The sequence below is a fragment of the Equus przewalskii genome, chromosome 17 (genome assembly GCF_037783145.1).
Source record: "Equus przewalskii isolate Varuska chromosome 17, EquPr2, whole genome shotgun sequence".
NCBI classification, from domain to species: Eukaryota; Metazoa; Chordata; class Mammalia; order Perissodactyla; family Equidae; genus Equus; species Equus przewalskii.
In genome coordinates this window covers 18,761,066-18,788,971 of record NC_091847.1, presented here as the reverse complement: position 1 = coordinate 18,788,971, position 27,906 = coordinate 18,761,066, and the positions used below count along the sequence as shown (strand labels likewise).

The 27,906-nt window shown below is 35.2% G+C and overlaps 1 protein-coding gene across 10 annotated transcripts in view; it reads left to right on the top strand.

Annotated features, from left to right (window-relative positions):
* Nucleotides 1–27,906, top strand: part of ZRANB3 (zinc finger RANBP2-type containing 3) — a 216,319-nt gene that overhangs the window by 134,314 nt on the left and 54,099 nt on the right. For 9 of the 10 annotated variants that reach the window (XR_011528336.1, XR_011528335.1, XM_070579602.1 and 6 more), the window contains 2 exons: nucleotides 11,981–12,152; nucleotides 13,268–13,384. Coding sequence is in view for 8 of the 10 variants with exons in the window: in XM_070579602.1 (XP_070435703.1) it covers nucleotides 11,981–12,152; nucleotides 13,268–13,384 (289 nt within the window). In the remaining 2 variants the exon portion in view is untranslated. The remainder of the gene's footprint in view (nucleotides 1–11,980; nucleotides 12,153–13,267; nucleotides 13,385–27,906) is intronic. The other variant, XM_070579608.1, reaches the window with a different exon arrangement.

Here is a 27,906-nt window from a genome sequence, read left to right as displayed (position 1 = left end):
ATTCAAAGGAAAAATATGAATCAACAGAAACTGTCCCTGAAAAAGACCTGATGACAGATCTCATAGACAAAGACTAAAACAACTGCCTTAAAAATGCTCAAAGAGGGGCTGGTCTGGTGGCATAGTGGTTAAATTCACGTGCTCTGCTGCAGCGGCCCAGGGTTCACCGGTTTGGATCCCAGACACAGACCTACGCATTGCTTATCCAGCCATGCTGTAACAGGCGTCCCACATATAAAATAGAGAAAGATGGACACAAATATTAGCTCAGGGCCAATCTTCCTCAGCAAAAAGAGGAGGATTGGTGACAGATGTTAGCTCAGGGCTAATCTTCCTGAAAAACAAACAAACAAAAAAAGTGCTCAGAGAACTAAAGGAAGATGTGGCAAAAGTCAAGAAAATTATGTATGAATAAAATGTAAATATTAATAAAGAGATAGAAAACCTAAAAAAGAAACCAAAAAGAAATTCTGGAGCTGAAAAGTACAATAACTGACATGAAAAATTCAACAGAGGGATTCAAAGGCAGATTTGAGCAGCTAGAGGTAAGAATCAGAGAACTTGAAGATAAGACAATGGAAATTATTCAGGCTGAGGAGTAGAAAGAAAAAAAAATGAAGAGAAGTGAATAGAACCTAAAGGATCTGTGTGAACCATAAAACAGACCAACATATGCATTCTGGGAGTTCTGGGAGAGAAAAGGAAAGGGGCAGAGAGAATATTTGAAGAAATAAGGACTGAAAACTTCCCAAATTTGGTAAAGACATGATTATAAACATCCAAGAAGCTCAACAAACTCCAAGATGAATTCAAAGAGACCCACACCAACGCACATTATAATCAAACTTTCTAAAGATAAAGACAAAGAGAATCTTGAAAGCAACAAGATAGAAGCAGCTCATCACATACAAGCGATCTTCAAAAAGATTATCAGCAGGGGGGCCAGCCGGTGGCATGGTGGTTAAGTCCACATGCTCCACTTCAGCAGCCCAGGGTTCACGGGTTTGGATCACAGGCACGGACCTACACACCACTCATCAAGCCGTGCTGTGGCAGTGTCCCATATACAAAAAATGAGGAAGATTGGCACATGTATTAGCTCAGGGCCAATCTTCCTCACCAAAAGAAATACAGGATTATCAGCAGATCTCTAATCAGAAACTTTGGAAGCTAGAAGGCAGTGGGATGATATTATCATGTGATCCACTAATTTCACTTCTGAGTATATATCTAAAAGAATTGAAAGTAGGGTCTTGAAGAGATATTTGTACACCCATGTTCATACCAACATTACTTAGAATAGCTAACATGTGGAAACAACATAAGTGTCCATCAGCAGGTAAATAGATCAGCAAAATGTGGTTTATACATACAATGGAATATTATTGAGCCTTATAAAGGAAAGGAATTCTGACATATGCTATAACGTGGATGAACCTTGGGGACGTTATGTGAAGTGCAATAAGCCTGTCTCCAAAAGACAAATACTATGTAATTTCACTTACATAAGGTACTTAGATTAGTCAAAATCATACAGACAGAAAGTAGAATGGTAGTTGCCAGGGGCTGGGGGTAGGGGAAAATGAAGAGTTATTGCTTAATGGGTATAGAGTTTCAGTTTTACAAGATGAAAAGAATTTTGGAGATGAATAGTAGTGATGGTTATACAGCATTGTGAGCATATTTAATATTGCTGAACTATTCACTTAAAAATGGTTAAAGTGGTAAATTTTATGTTATGTGTATTTACCATAATTTAAAAATTGAAAAAGTCAATTAAAAATGGATTGTAAACTGAAATATAAAACCTAAAACTATAAAACTTCTCAAAGGAAATAAAGGGAAAGCTCTTTGTGATCTTGGCTTAGGTAAATGCTTTTTATATAGGATGCAAAAAAACATGAACCACAGAAGACAAAAGTGATGAAATTTACTTCATAAAAATTGAAAAGCTCTCTTCCAGGGACACTGGTAATTGAATGGACAAGCCACAGACTAGGAGAAAATATTTGTAAAGCATATATTTGATAAAGGAATATATAAATTCATATATATGTATAATTATATAAATTTTAAAATGCACAAAACGAATTTATAAAAGATTATGTAAAATCGTTGAAAACTCAGTGTTAGAACAAACAGAATATTTAATGGTTGAGAGATTTAGAGACTTCACCTGAAAAAAACACATGGAGGCCAAATAAGCACTTGAAAAGATGCTCAACATCATTAGTTATTAGAGAAATGCTAATTAAGAGCACAATGAGATACCAGTACACATGCATCAGAATAGGGAAAATTTTTACAAACTCACAGTACCGAATGGTGGCAACAATGCTGAACAATTGGAACTTGCATACATTGCTGGTGGGAATTCAAAAAAGTATAGGAACTTTGGAAAACAGTATGCCTATTTCTTATAAAGTTAAACATACACTTAACATGCAACCCAGCAAACCCACTTTGGGTATTTAGTCAAGATAAATGAAAACATATGTTCACTCAAAAATCTGTATGCAAATGTTTATAGCAGCTTTGTTTATAGTCACCTAAAACTTGAAACATTCCAGATGTCCTTCAACTGGCAAATGCACAAATTGTGATGTATTCATATAGTGAAATATATTACTCATCAATAAAAAGGAATGCACTACTAACACAACCAGTAACAGAGATGAATTTTAAATGCATTATGCTAAGTGAAAGAAATCAGATTTAAAAGGCTACGTACTTTATGATTCTATTTGCATACTATTCTGGAATGTGCAAAACTATAGGGGCAGAAAACAGATCAGTATTTCCCAAGAACTGGGGGTGGGAGAAAGGGGTTGCTACAAAGGGGCACACGAGAACTTGAGAAAAAAATCAGAGGGTAATTTCCAGAGTCCAAAGTTAACTCTGTGTGTGTGTGTGTGTATGTGAGTGTATGTTCATGAACACAGATAAGCATGTGTGTTCTTGGTCATAAACTTCCTGTTGCATCATCATAAGCTAATATTCAGTGCCTATTGAGAAATGCCTCTTTTTAATTATATCTGATCAAAAAGGAAGATAAAAGAAGTTTGTGTTTATTCTTGTTTATGAAAGAAGAAATGAAATTTTACTTACTTTGCAAATCTGAATGAGAAAATCGTTATATTAATTCCAAAAGAAGTTATCAAGGTTCATGTTTTATAACTTCTTTAGAAATATTTGAAGTTTTGTTGTTGTTGTTATTAATTTTCGGTTGTTAGGAATTAAGTTTCCTTTATGTATAATTTCACCCTAAATCATACTGCTGCTGCTTTGTCCTTAAAAATTTTTCTTTTTCTCTTATTCATTTATATCTTTCCTCTTTCATCTATATACCTCACCTCTTTGCTACTGCACTTGCAAACTTGTATAATTTTCTTTCCTTGCCATAAAACTAATGAATCTTCAATTTCAGAATCCCTCATTTATATAGGCACATTTCAAGGCTCTGAGAGGGGCTTTGGCAGTTTTCACAGGGTATTGTGTCTCTGTCAAATTTATAGATGTAGGCTATTTGATAGATTGAAAGCTCTATTTTCAGTCCAACTTTGTCCCCCATGTATATATATTCAAATATATATATAATATATAAAATATATTTTATATTTAATATATATTACTTTTTGTATTGTGTGGTGGTGTTGGAGTGTCAGCATTTTTAGGATAAGGCTAAGAGGAAACTGTATGGGGGGTACATTTAGTTTGAGTTTAGTGGGCTATATTTATGTAGTTCTCAGTAATTTCCATGTGTAGTTAAGTTATTGCTAGCCAACCCGATGTAGGAATGGCTTCCAGGAATACTCATATGGTATCTGTATCTCCAACCCACTCTATTCTCTTGATTTCCAAACCGGTACAACTAGTGTTATGCTAGGTGTCTATATGCCATCAGCACATAAAAGTCAAGGTATTCAAAACTGTACTTCATCCCTGAAAACTGCCCTTCATCCAGTAGATTCAATCTTGGTTGTTTAAGATTCATTCTTATAAGTTAAACTCTAGAAGTCAACCTAACTGCTGCCTATGCCTTACTGTTGGTATCCAGTCAGTTGTCACATCCTGTGGACTCTACTGCTTTAGCCTTTCTTGAATCTGTACCCAACGCTCCCTCACAACTACAGGCTCAGTTGGCATCCTCTTTATCTTTAGCCTGAATCACATTAACACAGTTTTTGTCTGCCAATGGAAGGTAATTTATTTCTGAAAACACCATTGTAAGGCTAATTCTCACTATCAAAAATATAGTTACCAGCTTCCTCAACCTGATAATGGCATTTTCAAAAAACCCACAGCTAACACTATACTTAATGGTCAAAAACTAAATGCTTTCCCCTAAGATCAGGATAAGACAATGATATTTGCTCTTGCTACTTCCATTCAACATTGTACTGGAAGTTCTAATTGCCAGAGCAATTAGGCAGGAAAACCAAATAAATTGCATCCAGATTGGAAAGGAAGAAGTTAAATTATCTCTATGCACAGATGACTTGATCTTACATATAGAAAATCCTAAGGAATCCACTAAAAACCTATTAGAACTAATAAATGAGTTCAGCAAGCTTGCAGGGTATAAAATCAATATACAAATATTAATTTTATTTCTGTACACTTGCAATGAACAATCTGAAAATGAAATTAAGAAAACAGTTCCATTTATAATAGCATCAAAAAGAATAAAATTCTTAGAAATAAATTTTTAAAGACATGTCAAACTTATGCTCTGTAAATTACAAAACATTTTTGAAAGAAATTTAAGATCTAAATTAATGTAAAAACATCCTGTGTTCATTGATGAGAAAGACTTAACACTGTTAAGATGGCAACACTCCTCAAACTTATCTATAGATTTGATAGTCTGTCAGTATCTTAGCTGACTTTTGTACAAATTGACAAGCTGATTCTAAAATTCATATTGAATTGCAAGGGGCACTGAATAGGCCAAACAACCTTGAAAAAGAATAATAGAATAGGAGGCTAGATTATAATGGCAATCAAGACAGTGTAGTATTGGTACAAGGATAAATATCTAGGTCAATGGAATAGAATTGTTAGTCTAGAACTAAACTCAGACATCTGCAGTTACTGATTTTTAACAAGACAACTAAAATCATTGAATGGGGAAAAGAACAGTGTTTTGAATAAATGGTGCTAGGACAACTGGATAGCCACAGGCAAAAGAATGAAGTTGGACTCTTAACTTACACCATATACAAAAATTAACTCAAAATGAATCAAAGACCTAAATATAAAAGCAAAAACTAGGAAACTCTTAGAAGAAAACACAGGGGTAAATTCATTCCTTGGAATTGGGAAGGGATTCTTAGATGTGACATCAAAAGCATGAGCAACAACAGAACAACTAGGCAAATTGTACTTCATCAAAATTAATAACTTTTATACTTCAAATAATACAATCAAGAAAATTAAAAGACAACTAACAGAATGGGAGAAAATATTTGTAAATCATATATTTGATAAGGGACTTGTATCTAGTATATATAAAGAACTTATATAATTTAATAATAAAAAGACAAACCAAATTAAAAAATGAGCAAAGGATTTGAATAGACATTTCTCCAACAAAGATTTACACATGGCTAACAAGCACATGAAAAAATGTTTGACATCATCGGTCATTAGGGAAATGCAAATCGAAACCTCAATGATACCATTTCACACCTACTAGATTGGCTAGAATCAAAAAATCAGGTAACAACAAGTAATGGTGAGGACATGGAGATATTAGAACCCTTGAGCCTTGCTTATGGGAATATAAACTTGTCCAGCTGCTTTGGAAAACAGTCTGGCACTTTCTCAATTGATAAAACATAGAATTACCATGTAACTCAGCTGTTCAACTCCTAGTATATACCCAGGATAAGTGAAAATAAATGTCCACATAAGAACTTGTACATGAATGTTTATAGCAGCATTATCCATAAAAGCCAAAAGTTGGAAATAACCAAAATGTCTATCAAGGGATAAATGGATAAACAAAATGTGGTATATCCATGCAATGGAATATTATTTGGCCTTAAAAAGAATGATGTACTGCTATATGCTACAACATGGATGAACCTTGAAAACTATACTAAATGAAAGAGGCAAGTCACAAAAGACTATAGACTATATGATTCCATGTATATGAAAGTTCAGAATAGGGAAATCTCTAGAGACAGAAAATAGATTAGTGATTGCTTAGGGCTGGGGAGGCAGGATGGCAGTTAAGGGAGTGATAGCTAAAGAATATAGGGTTCCTTCTTCAGATAATGAAAACATTCTAAAATTTACTGTGGTGATGGTTGCACATATCTGTGAATATACTAGAAACCTTTGTATTGTACATTGTAAGTGGGTGGATTGTATGGTATTATGAATTATATCTCAGTAAAGCTGTTTAAAAAAATAATAGGATATTCCAAAAAGTATATATAATTACTATCAAATTTAATGGGAAAAGACAAGTGGCATCTCTTCCAGCCCTCCTTCCCCCTCTCATTTCCCCTTTGCACCCTAAAGTTCAGGCTGAGAGTTCAGCAGTATGTGGTGCTGCAAACGCTCTTTAGAGTCAGTGAATCTCCAGTGGTCTGAATCTAGCTGAAAGAGAAGAGGGGTGGGAGAAAGGAATTCTCTAAACCATGGCTCATATCAGGCATAAGGCTTGTAACCAACTAGTGGTAAAGCACCCAGGAGGCAACTAGCTACAAAAGCTGTCTCAGCAGTGCACCCTCTCCTGGATCGGTGAAGAAACCTCATTGTTACAGGCCTTGTACTGGTACTGTGGCCTCTGAAATTAGATGGCTCCAACTTCAAAAGACACCTATGCTTCTGGAGCACAGCTATTGGTGCTTTGCAGGAAGCAAGTGAGGCCTGTGTAATGGGCCTATTTGAAGACACCTGTGTGCTGTCTGTGCCCACATGGAGCAATTGTGCCAAAAGATCTCCACCTAGCTTTCTGTACACCTGCAGAATATGTCACATAGGTAGAGAGTGTGCTTAAGAATCCGTTTAATGGCAAAAGTTTCATTCTCAAAAAAACCCTAAAAGAACTTAATAGATATATAGAGAACTTAATATATATAGATAGATATATAAATATCTATCTATCTATCCATCTGTAAAACAACAGGTTACACATTCTTCTCAAGTGCACATGGAACATTTTCAAGGATAAACCATGTGCTGGGAAACAAAGCAAGCCTCAATAAATTTAGGAGGATTGAAATAATATCAAGCTGCTTTTCCAACCATAATGCTGTGAAACTAGAAATAAATTACAAGAAAAAAAGTGAGAAAGGGGCAAAGATGTGGATTAAACAGCATGCTCCTGAACAACCAATGGATCATTGAAGAAATCAAGGAGAAGTCAGATATTATCTGGAGGCAAATGAAAGTGAAAACATACCATACCAACTCATTTGGGTTGCAGCAAAAGCGATCCTAAGAGGGGTATTCATTGCAATACAGGCTCACCTCAACAAACAAGAAAAATCTCAAATAAGCAATCTCAAACTACACCTAACAGAATTAGAAAAAGAACAAACAAAGCCCAAAGTCAGCAGAAGGAGAGAAATAATAAAAAGAGCAGAAATAAATGAAATCAAAATTTAAAAAACCAGAGAAGGGATCAATGAAACAAAGAGCTTGTTCTTTGAGAAAATAAGCAAAATTGGCAAACTCTTAGCCAGGCTCACTAAGAAAAAAAGAGAGAGAACTCAAACAAGTAAAATTAGAAATGAAAGAGGAGAAATTACAACAGATACCACAGAAATACCAAAGATTGTAAGAGAATACTATGAAAAACTATATGCCAACAAATTGGATAACCTAGAAGAAATGGATAAATTCTTAGACTCTTACAACCTCCCAAAATGAAATCAAGAAGAAATAGAGAATCTGAATAGACCAATCACACGTAAAGAGATTGAAAGTCTAGGACCAGATGGCTTCTCTGGAGAATTTTACCAAACATTCAAAGAAGATTTAATACCTATCCTTCTCAAACTATCCCAGAAAATTGAGGAAGATGGAACACTTCCTAACACATTCTACAAGGCCTACATCACCCTGATACCGAAGCCAGACAAGGACAACACAAAGAAGGAAAATTACAGGCCAATATCACTGATGAACATAGATGCAAAAACCCTCAACAAAATATTGGCAAATCGAATACAGCAATACATTGAAAAGATCATACACCATGATCAAGTGGGATTTATACCAGGGACAAGGATTGTTCAGCATCCACAAGTCAATCAATGTGATACACCACATTAGTAAAATGAGGACCAAAAACCACACGATGATCTCAATGGACACAGAGAAAGCATTCGACAAGATCCAACATCCATTTATGATAAAAATGCTTAATAAAACGGGTATAGAAGGAAAGTGCCTCAACATAATAAGGGCCATATATGACAAACCCACAGCCAGCATCATACTCAATGGGGAAAAACTGAAAGCCATCCCTCTGACAACAGGAACAAGAATGCCCACTCTCACCACTCTTCTTCAGCATACTACTGGAGGTTTTGGCCAGAGCAATTAGGCAAGAAAAAGAAATAAAAGGAATCCAAATAGGCAATGAAGTGAAACTCTTGCTGTTTGCAGATGACATGATTTTATATATAGACAAGCCTAAAAAATCCATCAGAAAGCTACTAGAAATAATCAACAATTACAGCAAAGTTGCAGGGTACAAAATCAGTTTACATAAATCAGTTGCATTTCTATACTCTAACAACAAACTAACAGAGGTGAACTCAAGAACACAACTCCATCGACAATTGCAACAAAAACAATAAAATATCTTGGAATAACTTTAACCAAGGAAGTGGAAGACATATACCATGAAAACTACAAGACTTTCCTGAAAGAAATTGATGATGACATAAAGAGATGGAAGGACATTCCATGCACATGGATTAGAAGAATAAACATATTTAAAACATCCATACTACCTAAAGCAATCTACAGATTCAATGCAATCTCAATCAGAATCCCAATGATATTCCTCACAGAAATAGAACATTTGGGGCAACCAAAGACCCTGAATTTCTAAAGCAATCCTGAGAAAAAAGAACAAAGCTGGAGGCATCACAATCCCTGACTTCAAAATATACTACAAAGCTACAGTAACCAAAACAGCATGGTACTGGTACAGAAACAGGCACACAGATCAATGGAACAGAATTGAAAGCCCAGAAATAAAACCACACATCTACAGACAGCTAATCTTCAACAATGGAGCTGAGAATATACAATGGAGAAAGGAAAGTCTCTTCAGCAAATGGTATTGGGAAAACTGGACAGCCACATGTAAAAGAATGAAAGTAGACCGTTCTCTTATGCCATTCACAAAAATGAACTCAAAATGGATCAAATACTTGAAAATAAGACCTGAAACCTAAGACTTCTAGGAGAAAATACAGGCAGTACACTCTTTGACATCAGTCTTAAAAGGATCTCTTTGGACACCATGTGTTCTTGGACAAGGGAAACAATAGAAAGAATAAACAAGTGGGACTTTATCAGACTAAAGAGCTTCTACAAGGCAAGGGGAAACAGAATTGAAACAAAAAGACAACCCACCAACTGGAAAAAAAAATTTGCAAATCATATATCCAACAAAGGGTTAATCTCCGTAATAGATAAAGAACTCACACAACTCAACAACAAAAAATCAAACAACCCTATCAAAAAATGTGCAGGGGATATGAACAGACATTTCTCCAAAGGAGATATGGATGGCCAATAAACACATGAAAAGATATTCAACATCACTGATCATCAGGGAAATGTAAATCAAAACTACACTGAGATATCACCTGACACCCGTTAGAATGGCTATAATAACCAAGACAAAAAATAACAAATGTTGGAGAAGTTGTGGAGAAAAAGGAACCCTCAGGCACCGCTGGTGGGAATGCAAACTGGTGCAGCCACTATGGAAAACAGTATGGAGATTTCTCAAAAAATTAAAAATAGAAATACCATATGACCCAGGCACCCTATTACTGGGTATTTAGCCAAAGAACTTGAAATCAGCAACTCAAAGAGACTATGTACCCCTATGTTCGTTGCAGCACTATTCACCATAGCCAAGACATGGAAGCACCTAAGTGCCCATTGACTGATGACTAGATAAAGAAGATATGGTGTGTGTGTGTGTGTGTGTGTGTGTGTATATACACACACACACACACACACACAGTGGAATACTACTCAGCCATAAAAAATGACAAAATCATCCCATTCACAACATAGATGGATCTTGAGGGTATTATGTTAAGCGAAATAAGCCAGATAGAGAAAGACAAACACTGTATGATTTCACTCATATGTGGAAGATAAACATGTGGACAAAGAGGTTACTGGTTACTAGGGAGGAGGGGGGTGGAGGGTGCACAGAAAGGGTGAGGGGGCACCCCTATAATATGACTGACAAATAATAATATACAACTGAAATTTCACAAGGTTGTAAACTATCATAACCTCAACTTAAAAAAAAGAAAAAAATTCTAAAAGACCCAGCATCTTCTTGCCATTACTGGTAGTTCTGAAAATTAGATTTTTTTTTTTTTTTTTACCATGAGGTCAAAATGTATGATTGTAAATGGAAGAATAGGTCACAGAATCAGATATTGGCAAGTATTTTTCCATTTTTGTTAGTGTATGAATTTTTAATATAAATACGGGGACATAAAGCATTAAAGAAAGTAAAAATATTTCAATGAACAAGTTTCTGTAATTCAATTTATGACAATTATAATTAAACCTATTAATTTTTTTTACAATGCCAGCACTTAGTTTTTTTAAACAACTGAATGATGTCCATCATTTTGTCATGTAGTATTTCCATCCATTCACTATCCTTTTCTAATCACTTCTACATGCAAGTACATGTTTTTAATGTTGTCTGTGCTATTCCTGTATGTTTCCTATCAAAATACATTAAACTAAAAAAAGTTAGTGTTACCAAGTTCTATGCTTCTTAAATTGACACCTATTTGTGCTAAAATACCACCAAAATCTCATTAAAATGGAGAGTTATTTAATTATTAATATTAGTAATCATAATACAACATAACAGGAATTCCTCTGTTATTTAATAACAGCTATTTTCAATAGTATGGGCCCTTAGAAGATGATTGGGAATTTTGTGGGAATGGTCTTTGGGTTGTCACAATACTGGGGGGATGTTATTAGGCCAGCTGTCCTGATACGTACATTCAAATAGATGTACTAGATTTCCACCATTTACTTAACGCCTGCCCACAGTGCTTGGTACTGGCAACTCCCAGTCTGCTCAGAGATCGAGAGGATAGGTTCCCTTGTGCAAGCATTTTAAGTTGTAGCTTCCTTTCTTTTGCCAAGTCAGCCACCACCTCTCTGTCTGCATTGTGTCTTCTGAATATTTGTTGAAATTGCTTATTTCCTGATGTTTTTTCTTTCGTTCTCTCCTTCGTAGTGGGTTTCTGTCTTTTTTTTTTTTTTAATTTTCTTTGTTGTCAATCTAGTGGTTTCAAAGGAAGAAGAGATCACCACGTGATCAATCTGCTTTGCTTAACAGATCAATGAGGGTGTGGAAAATGTTTTAAGTGGTTTTGGTTGTTGTATAGACTGGCTGGTGTATTGGCAGTTAGTGCTTAGTTAGGGCTGGTTGTGCCCTTTGTGAGCCCACCCAGAATGCCAGTGGTATTCAGATTATCAGTTCATCCCAGCCTTGCATTAACTTAGCGTAAACAGTATATTTAGACACTAACATTTTCTATTGCTAAGGTAATGTATAATCTTATTCATTACTGCTTGTCAAGCTGAGCTTTTTGAAACTAATTGCATTTAGAAATAACAGTAAAAACAGTGTCATGGCTTCTTACCATTAAAAGGAAGAACACACTGGATAAACAGTTTCTTACTCTAGCATTCAGCTTTGCTACATGCTTTTTCTTCACATTAACAGATACTTTGGTAAAAGGCGTCAGTGGGATTGTAGAGGGGCATCAAACCTTAATGAACTTCATCAGCTATTAAGTGACATAATGATTAGAAGATTAAAGACTGAAGTCTTAACCCAGCTGCCCCCTAAAATCAGACAGCGTATTCCATTTGATCTTCCAGCAGCAGCAGCCAAGGTGAGAACCCTTCTTTGATTGAAAGACTTATTTAAATCATTTTAAATTATTCTATGAAAGATTCCACATATTTCATATTTCACAGAAGGAAAAGTCCGCTTTCTTAAAATAGGTTTAATTAATAGAGCATATGAATTGACTTTGTATCATTTCAAGAAGAGAGAAGAATTTAACTTTAGTCATCAAATAATGTGAAAAGATTCAGTATCCTGGTGATTAAAAAAATATTTCTGCTGAATATAGAAAGAAAGTACTTCAATTGCAACAAAGTTTTAGTACTAAAAATTCTAAGTATTTGTAGCGTGTGAAACTCAATATTTAGCAAGGGAAGTTGTATTTCTTGCTCTAGGATTTTTTTTTAAGTATGGCTAGCTGTATTCTACGCTAACTTGGGTGCAGCCCTGTTCTTGAAATCTTAAAATTCTATGATCGTGTTGTAAGGTGTGAAGTTCAACATATCAGAAAGCCAAATTATATTTTACCTAATCTTTATCTACATTTACTTTTGGGAAGTGCAATCCTTATGTATTCTCTGAAATTTCTTCAAATCTGGACATGACTTTGACAACAAAGACTAGTAAGCAGTTTGTAAACATTGAGCAACATGCTGTTGATAAAATAAGAATGATCTTATTTGCTGTATCCATTATTTTAGCATTAGAAAAAAAATAAAACAGAGGCAGTATATGATTTTTATTTAACTAGTATTCCCCAAGTCTTTATACTTATCTAAATAAAATTATATGTTTTATTTAAAACACTTGCTACCATATACATTTTCACTACCATGCTTTCTTATATATTTAAATTTTTCTTTTTACTTTACAGAATGTTTCTCCTTAAGAGGAAGCTGCAATATTTGATTTATGGTGTTACCAAAGGGCTTGGTTTTCACCCACAGTTTGTCGTTGGTTTCATTCATTATTGTGAACATGTGACTGACCTTACTCCGTGTTGATGTTTTTAAATGAACACATTAGCATCTTTGGGAATTTTATTTTCTTTTTATATCTTTCTATATAAAAAAGAAAATAAGTAGGACGTGATTCATTATTGCATTAATTGTTCTGTTCTATATGCTGTATTTCTAAACATCGTTATATTCTCCCCCGTAGGAATTGAATAGCAGCTTTGAAGAGTGGGAAAAATTACTGAGAGCTCCAAATTCAGGTGCCACTGAGACTGTCATGGGATTGATTACTCGCATCTTTAAACAGACTGCTATTGCCAAGGTACTCATTGCTGGGCCAATATGTGTTTGTCTTGATACAAATTATTTAATGTATTTTAATGTTTTACTTAAGCAGCTTATTTGCATACTACAACATGTTTTTGCCGTTTAACTTTTAATTCTTTATTATGGAAAAATTCAGACATATTTAAAGTAAACAATAGTATAGTGAACACCATTATACCTGTCCATACATTGATCCTTTCCAATATATGGATACACTTTGTGAGGGAGTATAATATGCATTACACTTTCTCATTTAAAGGACATACATAGGTTTATCTTTGTTATCAGCTTTTCCCATGTTTTCACTACATGATCTTTTTTTATTTGTCAATCATTTTTAATTGGTAATATGTTTTTAATTCCCTACAGAGATAGATGTGCTCATGCTTGTCTAAAAGTACAAATTAGAGAGTGTTAGAGCTGTTAAATCTCAGTGTGACTATCAAGTAGACTCGTCCCGCATTGTTCTTGTTGTTGTTGCTTCTACCAGCATGGTAGAACTTATACATACTAATGAGTGTCATCCTTTTCCAATTCTGAGATTTTATATAACGTAATTTTTTAAAGTGAGATTTATGGAGGTAAAATTTACATACAGTGAAATTTGTCCTTTTAAAATGTATCATTTGATGAGGCTTGACAATATATAGAGTCAGGTAGTCATCACTACAATCAAGATAAAGAATATTTTTACCACCCCAAAAAGTTCCCTTTGCAGTCATTTCCCTCACATCCACCCTCTAGACCTTGGCAGTCACAGATCTGCTTTTTATCACTACAGTTTTACATTTTACAGAATGTCACAAAAATGAAATCATAGAGTGTGTACCCTTGTGTCTGGCTTCTTTCACTTAGCATAAAGCTTTTGTGATTAATCCAGGTTTTTGCATATGTCTTTAGTTTCTTCATTTTTGTTGCTGAATAATGTTCCAACGTATGGACATGTAACAATTTTTTTATTCATTCACCAGTTAATGGCCATTTGGGGTATTTTCAGTTTGTGTCATTATGAATAAAACTGTTATAATTATTCATTTAGGTCTTTGGTTGGACATATTTTCATTTCCCTTGAGTAAATAACTGGGAATGGGGACTGTTGGGGTTATATGGAAACATAGGTTTAACTTTATAAAAAACTGCCAAATTCTTTTTCTAAGTGCTATACCATTTTGCATTCCTACTAACAATGTATAAAAGTCTAGTTGTTCCACATCTTTGTCAGCACTTGGTATTGTCAGTCTTTTTTAATTTAAGCTATTCTTATGGGTATGTAGTGGTATCTCGTTATTTTAATTTGCCTTTTCCTAATGTCTAATGATATCCAGCATATTTCTATGTGCTTTTTAGTGATTCATTTTCTTTTGTAAATTATCTGTTCATATCAAGCACATTTATATTAGGTTATAATAGCTCTTTATATATTTTGAAAACAAGTCTCTAACATGTATGTCTTTCCCAAATATTTCTCCAAGTCCATGGATTCCATTTTTTTTTTTGTTAACATTGCCTTTCCTAGAACAGAAGTTTTTAATTTTGAAACAGTCCAGTTTATCATTTTTTCTTTTATATTTTGTGCTTTTTGAGTCTTAATTAATTTTTGCTTAATCCAAGTTCACAAAGATCATTCTCCTAAGTTTTCTTGTAAAAGTGCTTTATCTTTAGGTCATATATGTAGGTCTATGAGCTATTTCAAGTTAATTTTTTTATGTGGTGCAAAATGAGGGTGGAGATTCAGTTTGGTTTTTTGTTCTGTTTTGGGTTTTGTTGGTTTTCTTCTGGATATGGATTTTCAGTTGTTCCAGGGCTCTTTATTGGAAAGACGTTTCTCTCATTGAATTACCTTGGCACCTTCATAAAATATCAATTGGTTATATGTGTGGATCTGTCTCTGAACTCTATTCTGTTTCGTTGATCTATACATCTACCCTTACAGAATGCTGCAGTGTCTTGATTACTGTACATTTACAGTAAGTCTTGAAATCACATAGTGTTCACCCCCGCTTTATTTTCCTTCAGAGTTGTTTTTGTCTGTTGTAGATCTTTTGCTTTTTCTTCTGAATTTTAGAATTACCTTGTTAAGTATGTACAATTTTTCTTGGAATTGCTTTGAATCTATAGGTTAATTTGGGAGAACCGACCTCTTAATAGTATTAAGTCTTCTGATCCATGAAAAGAGTCTCTCTCTCCTTTAATTTAGATCTTCTTTAATTTCTCCCAGCAATGTTTTCTGGTTTTCTTGAATACATTTTATTAGATTTATTTCTAGTTATTTCATGTCTTTTTATGCTCCTGTAAATAGGATTTTTTAAAATTTAAATTTCCACTTTTTCATTGCTATATATAGAATTATTATTGATTTTCATATGTCAACCTTTTATCCTATGACCTTGCTGGACTCGCTTTTTAGTTTCTGTGGCTTTTTGTAAATTCTTTGGGATTTTCTACATAGAGCATCATTTTGTCCACACATAAAGACACTTTTATTTCTTCCCTGTAATCTGTATGTCTTTTATTTATTTTTTCTGCCTATCACATTGAAAGAATACGAGTACAATTTTGAATAGAAGTGATAAATTTGAACAGCCTTACCTTGTTGCCAGTCTTAGGGGGAAAGCATTCAACCTTTCACTGTTAATTACGATATTATCTCTAAGTTTTTTCTTATATGCTCTTTCTTAGGTTGGGAAAATTTCCTTTTTTTCCCTAATTTGTTGAGAGGAGGGATGACATATGAAAATTTTTTCCTTTGGCAGAGCAGGGTTAGGAAGAGGGTAGGTACTATAAAAGTAGCTAAGAAGAAAACGGCCAAAATTTTAAGAAAATTATTAAGGCTGAGCATGGGCTATCGTGAGAGTTCAAAATAACAGTGGGTCCTGACACAGGGAGTCCACATGCACTCACAGGTTTATTATCATTGGCCTCTACCAGGTGCTGACTAGGCCAGCAGAGAACACTCCCATTAGTGGAGCACAAGCACAGTACCCTGCCTACTTTCAAGACCCTTTTCTCATGCTAAGCAAAAGCCTTTTGCTAAGGTGGGCAAGAAACCCCTCCCCCCAGGCCCCAAAGCCCAGGCCAGGATTACCTGCTTCTGGGAGCTAGATAGAAACAAAAGCTGTCTACCTCTGGGAGTTGGGCAGGAAACTGTTGAAATCAGGACTTTGCACTGATCTGTTACTGCTGGAGGAGGGGCAGGAACTGCCCTCCTCCCCAGGACTACCCACAGACATAGTTTGGTTGCCACAGGAATAGAGGCAGAAACTCCAAGAAAGTCCCACCCCTAAAGCTCAGCTGGAGCAAAGGACGTGCCTTATACTGAGTTGCTACCAGAAGACCCAAGAGGTCCCCTGCTCCCTACCATGAACTTAACACTGAGATACCATTAAGATCAATCTACCACTGGAGAAGAGAGCACCCCTCTATAGTGCAAGCATGCAGGGATGGCTGGAAGCTGAGAGTGCATGTGGAACACTTAGAAAGACCCTTGGCACACACATTCACAAGGTAGAAGCATCCCATTGCTGGGAGATGTTTTTGGTGCACTGAAGGTAAATGTAACACAAGAGAACCTAAACACAACTCAATACTGACTAGATTGTCTCAATCCTCACCTTGACAGAAAAAGAAGCATGCCCATTTCCAGGTGTAATTATCATCAGTCTATTCTGTTCTACACATAATTTCTAGCATTAAATAGAAATTATGAAATTTTTAAAAAAGCAATTAAAAAACAAATCTGTTGTCAGAAGATAAAACAATCAATGAAGCCACATGGAGAAATGACCCAGATTGTAAAAATATTAGACAGGGACTTTTAGGAAGTTATGAATAATATGTTAAATGATCTATTAGAAAAGATAAACAGCATACATGAAAAGATGGGGAATTTCTGAAGAAATATGGAAACTATAAAGACAGTAAAATGAAAATGCTAGAAACATAGTATCTTCTTTCAATCAGCTTATAAGCCAATAGTGGAGATAAAATGTAATCATAAAAAGTCTAAATATCCTGGATATTTATCCTAGAGAAATGAAAGCTTAGGCTTACATAAACACCTTTACAGGAATTTATTTGTAATAGCCAAAAACTTGGAAACAGCCCAAATGTCCTTCAAACAAATTGTAGTACATCCATACAATGGAATACTCACTTAAAAGGAATGAACTATTGATAAGTGTAACAAATTGAATGAATCTGAAAAACATTATATTGAGTGAAAGAAGCCAGTATCAAAAGTTTACAAACATTATGACACCGTTTTTATAACATTTTCAAAATGATAGAATTATAGTGATAGAAAATATTATTATACCAGTGTCATTTTCCTGGTGTTGATATTGTACTATGGTTATATAAGAAATTACCATTAGGGATTAAGGGTACATGGGAATTCTCTATATTATCTTTGTAACCTCTGATATGTCTAAAATTATTTCAAAATAAAAAGTTTTAAAATGTATATATAGTGGCTATAATAAAGTAATCTAATGACAGAAGAAATTCTAAGTTAATCCAAAAGAAGGTAGAAAAGGAACATAGAACAACTGAGTCAAATAGAAAATAACTAATAAGATGGTAGATTTAAATCCAATTATATCAATAAGTATATTAAGTGTAAATGATCAAAGTTCACCAATTAAAAGACAGGAATTGTCAGATTGCATAAATTATATGATATCCAAAGAAGTTCTCTATAAGTATGGATGCTAAAGGTTAAAAATAAATGGGGGAGGGGCTGGCCCTATGGCCCATTGGTTAAGTTCATGCACTCTGCTTTGGCAGCCCAGGGTTTCACCGGTTCAGATCCTGGGTGTGGACATGCCACTGCTCATCAGGCCATGTTGAGGAGGCGTCCCCACATAGCACAACCAGAGGCACTCAACTAGAATATACAACTATGTACTGGGGGACTTTGGGGAGAAGAAGAAGGAAAAAATAAAAATATATATATATATATAAAAAAGAAGATTGGCAACAGTTGTTAGCTCAAGTGCCAATATTTAAAAATAAATAAATAAATGGGTGAAAAAAAATATATCATGCAAACAATAACCAAAAGAAAGCTGAAGTGGATATATTAATATCAGATGATGTAGACTTCAAAACAACATTACCAGGGTTAAAGAGGACATTTACATGATGAAAAAAGAGTCAATTCATTAATTACACATAGCAGTCCTAAATACATGTATATCTAATTGCCGAAACATTTTTTAGAAAACAGAAGAGGAACAAATGCCTCCCAAATAATTTTATGAAGCCAAGATTACCCTGATTCCAAGACCAGACAGACACTTCAGAAGAAAACTACAGGTCCATATTCTTCATGATGTGAAAATCCTTAACAAAATAATAGCAAATCAAATCCACTAATATGTAAAAATATATTTATACCAACAATACATGGTTTGTTTAACACTGGATTAATTAATCACTGTAATTCACCACATTTACAATGTAAAAATGGAGAACTATATGATTATTCCAGTGAAAGCATTTGACAGAATTCCACATCCATTCATGATAAAGCCTCTCAGCAAACTAGGAATAGAGAGGGACTTCCTCATCCCATGAAAGGCATTTATGAAAAACTTACAATTAATGCCATACTTAATGCTTAAAGACTGAATGCTGTTCCATTGAGATCAGGAAGAAGACAAAAGACTGCTCCCCCCACCTTTATTCAACACTGTCTGTTTCAATATTGTTCTTGTAACTGTGTAATAAGGCTAGAAAAAGAAATAAAAGTTATGCAGATTGAAAAAGAATAAGGAAAATTGTCTATATTCACAGACAATATGATTGTCTACATAGAAAATCCAAGAACTCTTCAAACTACCAGAACTGATGAGTGAATTTATCAAGATCGCAGGACTCACGTTCAATATACAAAAATTATTTGTAGTTCTGTGTACTAGCAATGAAATATTGGAAATTGAAACTTTAAAAATACAATTTATAATAGGATCAATAAAAATGACCTACTTTGGGGGGCCGGTCCTGTGGCCAAGTGGTTGGGTTCAAGAGCTCCACTTCGGCAGCCCAGGGTCTCGCCAGTTCAAATCCTGGGCGCAGACATGGTACCGTTCATCAGGCCATGCTGAGGCAGCATCCCACATGCCACAACTGGAGGGACCCACAACTAAAAATACACAGCTATGTACCAGGGGGCTTGGGGAGGAAAAGGAAAAATAAAATCTTAAAAAAAAAAAAATGAACTACTTTGGGATAAATTCAACAAGATATATGCACTGAAACTACCAAACATTGTGTAGAGAATGTAAAACAAACTTAAATAAGTGATGAGATAGATCATGTTCATGAATCAGAAGATTCAATATTGTTAAGATGCCAGTTCTCTGTAAATTAATTTATATATTCAGTATAATGCTAATCAAAATCTCTGTAGTCTTTTTTGTAGAAATTGACAAAGTGAAGGTAAAATTTATGAGACAACACAAAAGACTTACTATGGACAAAATAATTGTGAATGAAGTTGGAAGACTCTCATTACATGATATAAATATTTAACTATAAAGTTACAGTAATAAGACTTTGTGGTATTGGCATAAGGATAGATATTTCAATTAAAGAACCAGAAAAGAGGGTCCAGAAACAGATCTTCATATAGATTGTCAATTGGTCTTAGGAAAGGGGACAAGATAACTCAATGGAGAAATGTTAGTCTTTTCAACAAATGGTACTAGGACACTTGGATATCCATAAGGAAAAAAAAAATTAGCCTTGACCGTTATTTCACACCATACATAAAAAGTAACTTGATATGGGTCATAGACTTAAATATAAAAGCTAATTTATAAAACTTTTGGTAGCATACATACATAAAGATATTCCCAACCTTTGGATAGGAGCTTTTTTTAGATAGGATATGAAAAGCACATACATTAAAGGACAAAAAATGGGACTCAAAACTTTAAAATTTAGGCTGTTGTCTAAAAAATGTATGGTGTACAAAAGACACTGTTATGGAAATGAAATGCAAAATACAAATTGGAAGAAAATATTTGCAATACCTTCCCCCTGCTCCATTTTCCCATATCGTAATTTTTAGTTTGATCATAATTTTTGGTTTGATGAGTTTTCATTGTTTACAGTATAATGACTCTGTTAAACATTTCACAGTTGAGCTATAATTACGTTTATTTTCTTTGACAATTGTTGTTTTTCCTAGAGTTAATAGCTATCTTGCTTTTTGTTTGTTTGCTTGCTTGCTTGGCTTTCTTTGTACTTAATACTGAGTACAGAATGAAAAGAATATACATGAGAACATTTAGATAATTTCCTTTGGTAAGAAACCCTAGTTGGACATCAGAAGTGTCAATAGTCAATAGGAAGTTGGCGTCTAATTCCTAGGATTCTTGAAGGAAAAGAAAGGAGATGAAAAGTTAGTTGTCCCCAGCTTGGAACATGTTCCCAAAGATTAATGGCAAGAGAAGACCAATCCTTGCCACCCCAATTCCCTAGTTTTTAGTCATTTTTCATTCCCTCCCTATTAGAACCTGTGTCCTCAACCACCTACGTAAATTGGAACTATATATTTCTATTCTTGGGCTGCAGCCAGAAATAATTAGTTCATGGCATTGCAGAATTGGAGTTGTTAATACATTTTCCCAGAAACATTATTGATATTCAGTATTTAGAGTCTACAATGACTGTAAATAATACACTTTACCTACATTATAGGTATAGGTAACATTATATATTTGGGAGAGGTAGCTAGTTATCAACTACATTTAATATTGTGCTATGAGGGACCGGCCCAGTGGTGTAGTGGTTAAGTTTGTGTGCTCTGCCCCAGTGGCCCAGGTTTGCTGGTTGAGATCCCAAGTGCTCGCCTACACACTACACTGCTCATTAAGCCATGCTGTGGCAGCATCCCCATACAAAATAGAGGAAGATTTGCACTGATGTTACCTCAGCAACCATCTTCCTCAAGTAGAAAGAGGAAGATTGGCAACAGATGTTAGCTCAGGGCCAATCTTCCTCACCAAATATATATATATATAGTTTCTATGAGAAAATGTGTTTCAAAGTTCTCCCAAACCAGCTTGTAAAAGACCTTTTGAAATACCTCAGATTATAAATTGGATGCTATGTTGTGTGCATACTCATGTGGAAGCTTCCTTTCTTTGACTAAGTGTGTTCCTGAGTAATTCAACAGATATTTCTTGAGTGCCTACTACGTGGCAAGGATCATGCTTGGTGCTAGGGAGGTATGGTGAACAACATACAGTGTCTGCCTCTCAAGGAACTTTCAGTCAATTTGGGAAGACAGTGAAATAAATGTTCGACTACAGTAGAGTATATTTAGTATTTAAAAAACAGGATGTTGTGGAAGCACGTGAAAGAATACACCTGGCCCAGTCTTGGAGGTTTAGGAATGGTGTCTCAAGGAAGGAACAAGTAAGATTTAGCCAACCAAAATGAAATGGGAAGTGGATGGGGTGGATGCTTTATGTTTCAGACAGATGAATTGTGCAAACTCACAAAGATTAACCAGAAGTGGCATATTTAGGGAATCAAAAGTAGGTCATCATGGATAAAGCATAGAATGTCAGGGAGGAATTCTGAAAGAGACTAGGCTGGGCATCACAGAGAGTGGTAACCATACCATGAAGGTCACAGTTCATAGTTTGTAGTTTATCCTGAGGTTTCTGAGCGGTTAGGTAGAGTGGGATAGAGTAAAATGATCAGATTTGTGCTTTAGAAAAATAACTCTAGCTATGTGGAGAATGCATTGGGAGGAACGAGCCTGTAGGCAGAAAGTCCAGTTGGGATGCCACAGTGGTAGTCCAGGCTAGCAGTGGATGATCTGAACCAAGGCCGTAGCTGTACCGTGTCTTACCTGGAAAGAAAGGAATAATTCAAGAAATATTGAAGATGGGAAATCAATAGACATTGGTGATTGTAGAATCTAGGTTTCTTGCTTGGCCTACTTGGTTGATGTTTGTTTCATTCATTGATACTGGGAAAAACAGGAGATATGTTTTGTGCACAGTCCCTCATTAAACATGATCGGTGCCAAACTCCACCGGGCACAAAGCTGTTAGATAATAGAAGATTTCTTTGTACTCTGCAGCATCATACTGAAATACTTTGCCTTTTATTGAGTCATTTGAACAATTCTGTTGAGGAATTTAAAGATAATTAAAACTAATGATAATTTATCTAAATTTTGAAAATCTTGATTAGAGTAAGAAGAAAAATGTAAAGAAAATAATGTTTTCAAGTAAATGTGTTTGTATGAGTATACACTTACTTATAGCATATGCTGTTTTAGGGGCATATGCTTAATTATTGCCTAAAGTAAAATGAACTGTTCATTATTTGTAGTATTTAATTTTTTAAAGGCTATAACTCCATAATAAATAAATTAAAGTATAAAGTGTAAAATCTTGTTCTTGTCAGCTCTTCTGAGGAAGCGAATACTTCCCGAAGCATCCATTTTTATGACTATTTTAACACTTCATTAATTGTGGTTAGAGAGCTAGAAAGGACCTGTGGGGGTCATCTATTCTCTTCCTCTGCTCTAAGCAGAGTTATGTCTGAAGGCTTCTAGACAAATAGGTCTCCATCTATCCTAGTTTTATGGATTTCCAGGATAGGTTCTTTCTCTGCTCTAATCTTTTCTTTTTCTTGTATTCTACAGTGTCTTCTAGGCAGACGGGAAAACAGTGCTAGTGCTTCAAATTAGGTCGTGTCAGCAAATTAGGTCATACTGATATGATAACTTTGAATATCTGCAGTGCGATGCTATACAGTTATGGCACTGATGTGTGCCATCCGTGTGCTGTACAGACGTTTATGCTAGTCTGCCTTTTGAGATTAAGTGTTTGCACTTCTCAGGAAGATAGAGGCTGTGTGAGTTATGTGTGTTTGTTATTATCTCCTTAGTTTTGTTTTTATATTATTAAGATCTGTTTTTCAGATATTTCTTAATGATATGAAATTTAATAATGATAATGATAAGCAGTAAATAATAATGATTGTAAACAACAAAGGAAATGAACATAAAATAATCAGTGTTACTGGTAAAAAGTCAATTAGTGGAGGATCTCAGATAATTGGAATTACTTTTCTTCTTCTAAATCATTTTTATTGCTTTGTAATATTTGTCCAGAATACAATGGATGAAAATGAACAGATTCTTTAGATTTAGGATCAGCATAATATTCTCCTAAGGAAAAAACATATAAGTGGTATGTGTGATTTAGCCAACTCTCAGTTATTTTCTGGTACATTGCAACAATGTCTCATTTCTAGAGAAAACCATGTTAAGAGAAATGCCAGTTATTTTCCTATGAAAATGATAACTTAAACTATCCTGTCACTTTGGAGATGACAGCATTCCTTCGTGCCTTAAAAACTTTCCAGAAGGCAAATTGCTTTAAGCACGTTTCCATTATGCGCAAAGCACACTTCCTCTTTGCTGTGTTGCCTCAGCAGCTTGTCCCAGCTAGAATCCTCCTTGCAATACGCAGTGAGGCAAGATGCCTGGCGCACAGAGACTGGGACGTTGTGAGACTGAAGAGTGCCTCTTCCCGTGCCAGTTCTTTTGTTTAGGACAGGGTCTCTGCTTCTGAATGGGGCACTGTCTGCTTTCTGCTCACTAGTAAGGAGATGGTTGGTAATAATAAGGTACAAATAAAACAATAATGTTACCATTTTAGAGGAGGAAAGAGAGAGTATGTTAGCTACATGGCCATGTGGAATGGAGGTAGGCATTATTAAAGATGGGAAATATCTACTTGAGAGGGAAGAGTGGTATAAGATTTTTCAGGTGGCAGGAATGGTTAAGTTTGGAACCACATGTGGAGGGATTTGCCTTAGAGAAGAGAAGAAATACTTCTTGTCAGAAAAGGAAAGGAAGTGAGGATGAGTAAAAACAAAGAAAGGTAACATCATTCTCAAATGATGAATTCTGTTTTCTCTGGTCAGTGGGAAGTTTGAGAGCCAAGAGGCATAGATTCTGATTTCAAAGAAAATGGTAAAGGTTGAAGTTGTTTTTGCAATTTACTGGAGAAATATAGTAATAATAAGAGCTAACACTTTTACAGCATTTACCATGTGCCAAGCACTATTCCAAGCATATTTTACACACTAACTCATTTAATTGCTCTATGAGGTGTGGGTACCTTTTATCCTCTCTTATAGATGGAGAAGCTAAAGCACAAATTTAAGTGACTTGCTCAGACTCTCAGATTGTAAGTGATGGTGGGAGGATTTGAACCCAGACAGTCTGGCTCCATAGTATATGCACTTAGCCATCATTCCACCAGGATAGCTGAAAAAATTTAATATTTGTTAGTAACCATGGGTTTAAAGTGGTGTCTGTTTCCCTGTTGGTGATTTTTCAGCATCTTTGTACAGACATGGAGAAGATACAGAACTTAAAAGTCTGTATGTTGTATGTGCTATAATTTTTAACTCCCAAATAAGATTCATTCATACTTACCCTTAGTAGTTCAAAGTTGTTTACCTTATTGATATGATGGATGGATGGAATTCAGAAAGAAATCGAGAATGTTTTTGAAAATTGAATTCAATTTTAAAAGAATTAAATTAGCTGTTTTGCTCAATGACTTTTCCGGTCAAAATTCCATGAAAAAAAGTTTTTAAGTTCATAATACTATTGGCTTTACTTTCTAACTTTATCTAAATTTGAGTAAACCCGATGGAGTATGTCATTCATGGGAATGTTCGCTCTTATCCATCCTTGCTTAATAGATGATAGATAGACAGACAGACAGACAGATAGATAGATTAGATAGAACAATTGTTTTATTATATCTTGTTCTAAAAAGTTTAATGGAAAGGTTTAGGATCCCAAGTTCTTTTGTAAAATTGTGTTGGTTAAGGTATTAAATTGGGGTTGCTCTCTTCTTAATGGTATTGTAACACCCTTCTGCTTCTCAGTGTGAAATGGGCTGCTTGTGGAACTTGATCAGTGTCAAAAGATTAGCTGTATTAGAAGTGTTAGATTTATATTTACAGATGCTTCCATAAACATGCCTAGAGATAAGAAAATCACACTTCCAATAGTTCATCCAAACCATGTTTGGAAGTGAAACTGTTGTTTTCTAGGGGAAGATTTTGGCACAGGGCTCTGTGAAAATGTCCAAAACACTGACATCATAGTATGGAACTACCATTCTTCCCCTGAAGGCTGTCTTCTACCAGCTTTGACAATATTTTCTACCAGATTTAAAAGTATTTTTTTAGGTTGATGAAATGATGTCTAAATCAAGACCAGTGGGCGACAGGGAGGGGATAGTGGAAGACAAATCCTAATCTTTCTTTTGTGGTGGTCTGCAGGGCAGGGCAGGGGATGAATCAGCAATACATATTCTCTTTTACTTTGGTACTTTCCTTTCTTCATTTAAGATAATTTTAAAGGCTAAAACGTAAATCAACTATCACAAAGAAATAATAAGAAACAATATAAGGTGAACTACATAAATGAATAACAGCAAGAGAGGCAGAGAGGATATCAACTGATGAATGGACGATAAAATGTGGTATATCCATACAATGGAATGTTATTTGACAATAAAAAAGAAACTGATATTACATTTCTGAAATTCTGAAATTACATTTCCGATACATTCTATGTCATGGATTGAGTATATTTTGCTAATATTGTGTGATTCCATTTACACGACATGTCCAAAATAGTCCGATCCATACAGATGGAAAGTAGATTAGTGTTTGCCTAGAGCTGGGGTGATACAGGGACCTGGAGAGCGGGGGGTGATTGCTGGGAGGTGAAGGGTTTCTTTGAGGGTAATGAAAATATTCTAAAATTGATGGTGATGATGGAGGCACAACTCTGTGAATATACTAAAAACCAGTGAATTGTTCACTTTTAATGGGTGAATTTTATGGTGTGTGAATTGTATTTCAATAAAGCTGTTTGTTGTTTTTTGGTTTTTTTAAATGCAGACAGAAAAGTTCTCTGTCATTCTGCTTTGTCTGCCCTAGTTTACCACTTGCCCTCAGCAGCTTCCATAGTAGCCGCAAGATGACGGGTGCAGCTCCTGATATCAAGTGCGGGCCATAATGTCCGAAGCAAGGAAGAGCTTTCCTAAGAGTCCCTTTGTCCGTGAGGATCTTTCTGAAGCCAGCAGCAGACTTCCCATGTTTCTTATTAGTCAGAAACACTTGCAGTGGGAGTGGACGTGCTAGGCTTGCTTAGACCCGTCACAATTCACCTATCGCTGATTAAGAAGGGCTTGAAGAGCTTTCCGTAAAGCATGTGACCACCAGATAGCTAAACAAAACTACCCTTTGGTCTGGGGCCTGAGGACTCCAGAACTGAAGGAGAAGCCTCTTTTGTGCTTGTACTCCCTTAGCTAGAAGTTGTAGGTGTTAAAGAAAAAATTATTCTGACACTTGTTAAAACGGTAAAGACTTTATTCAAGATCACTGCGGTAGGAGTCAACTCTATGGCAATTGAGAGAGATTGCTCGACTCTGAATACAACAAGGACAGGTGGGGATTTATAGCCAAGGAGCGGGATGAGGGGGTTGGTGGATGGAACATTACTAAGAGGAGACATCAGGAGTGGAGGGATTCTTGCTAAACTGACCTAGCAGGATTCTTGCTGGAGGGAGGCTGAGGACTTAGACATCGTAAGTCAGGGATGAGGAGCTTGGTTAGATATCAACAGGTGATCAGGTATCAAGGGTAGGAGATTCTCAATAAACTGACTTAGCAGAACTCTCGGCAACACTGGGCGATGCAGACCTGGCAAGGACAGGCCAGATTTGGAAGGCCGAGGTCAAGGCCTAGTCAAAAAGGCGGCTCAGAGAAGCCTAACTGAAGTTTGCTCAAGGAGAGAGTCTTTGTCATTGCTCAGGTTTCATATTTTTTTCATTCTTTCTTTCTCCCTTTTATTATTTGATTAAAGGCTGAGAATTTAAAATCAGGTAACTTTCATCAGGTCTTTAATGCAGTGTAGACTTTTCTTTAACTTCTTTCACTTCAAAAAGTTTGATGTGCACCTACTCGCTGAAAAAAAAACTGAGAAACAAATCTTACATGTTCTCTTCTTTTCTGCATTTCTTTAAACTAGACGTATAGTATAGTAATGTACAGTCTTCGTTAATTATTTAAACTAGAGCTTTGACTAACAGACACTAACAGACCAATTTCAGTAAAATAAAATAGAATTATGAACATGTGTATTTTCTGCAACTTCTTCAAAACTGGAACCAGGATAACCAAAATGCTGATCATTATCAGGACCTGCCATTCCACATAATGTGCACTTATGATAGTTTGAAAGCAAATTCCTGCTCAAATAACTTAAAATATGACAATGCCGTGGCAGTTTTAATTATAATAAAATCAGAATAGTTAAAATGCATGTATAGTACATTTTATTTATTTATTTTATTTATTTTATTTTTTTTATTTTATTTTTTTTTTTTTGACGAAGATTAGCCCTGAGCTAACTACTGTCAATCCTCCTCTTTTTGCTGAGGAAGACTG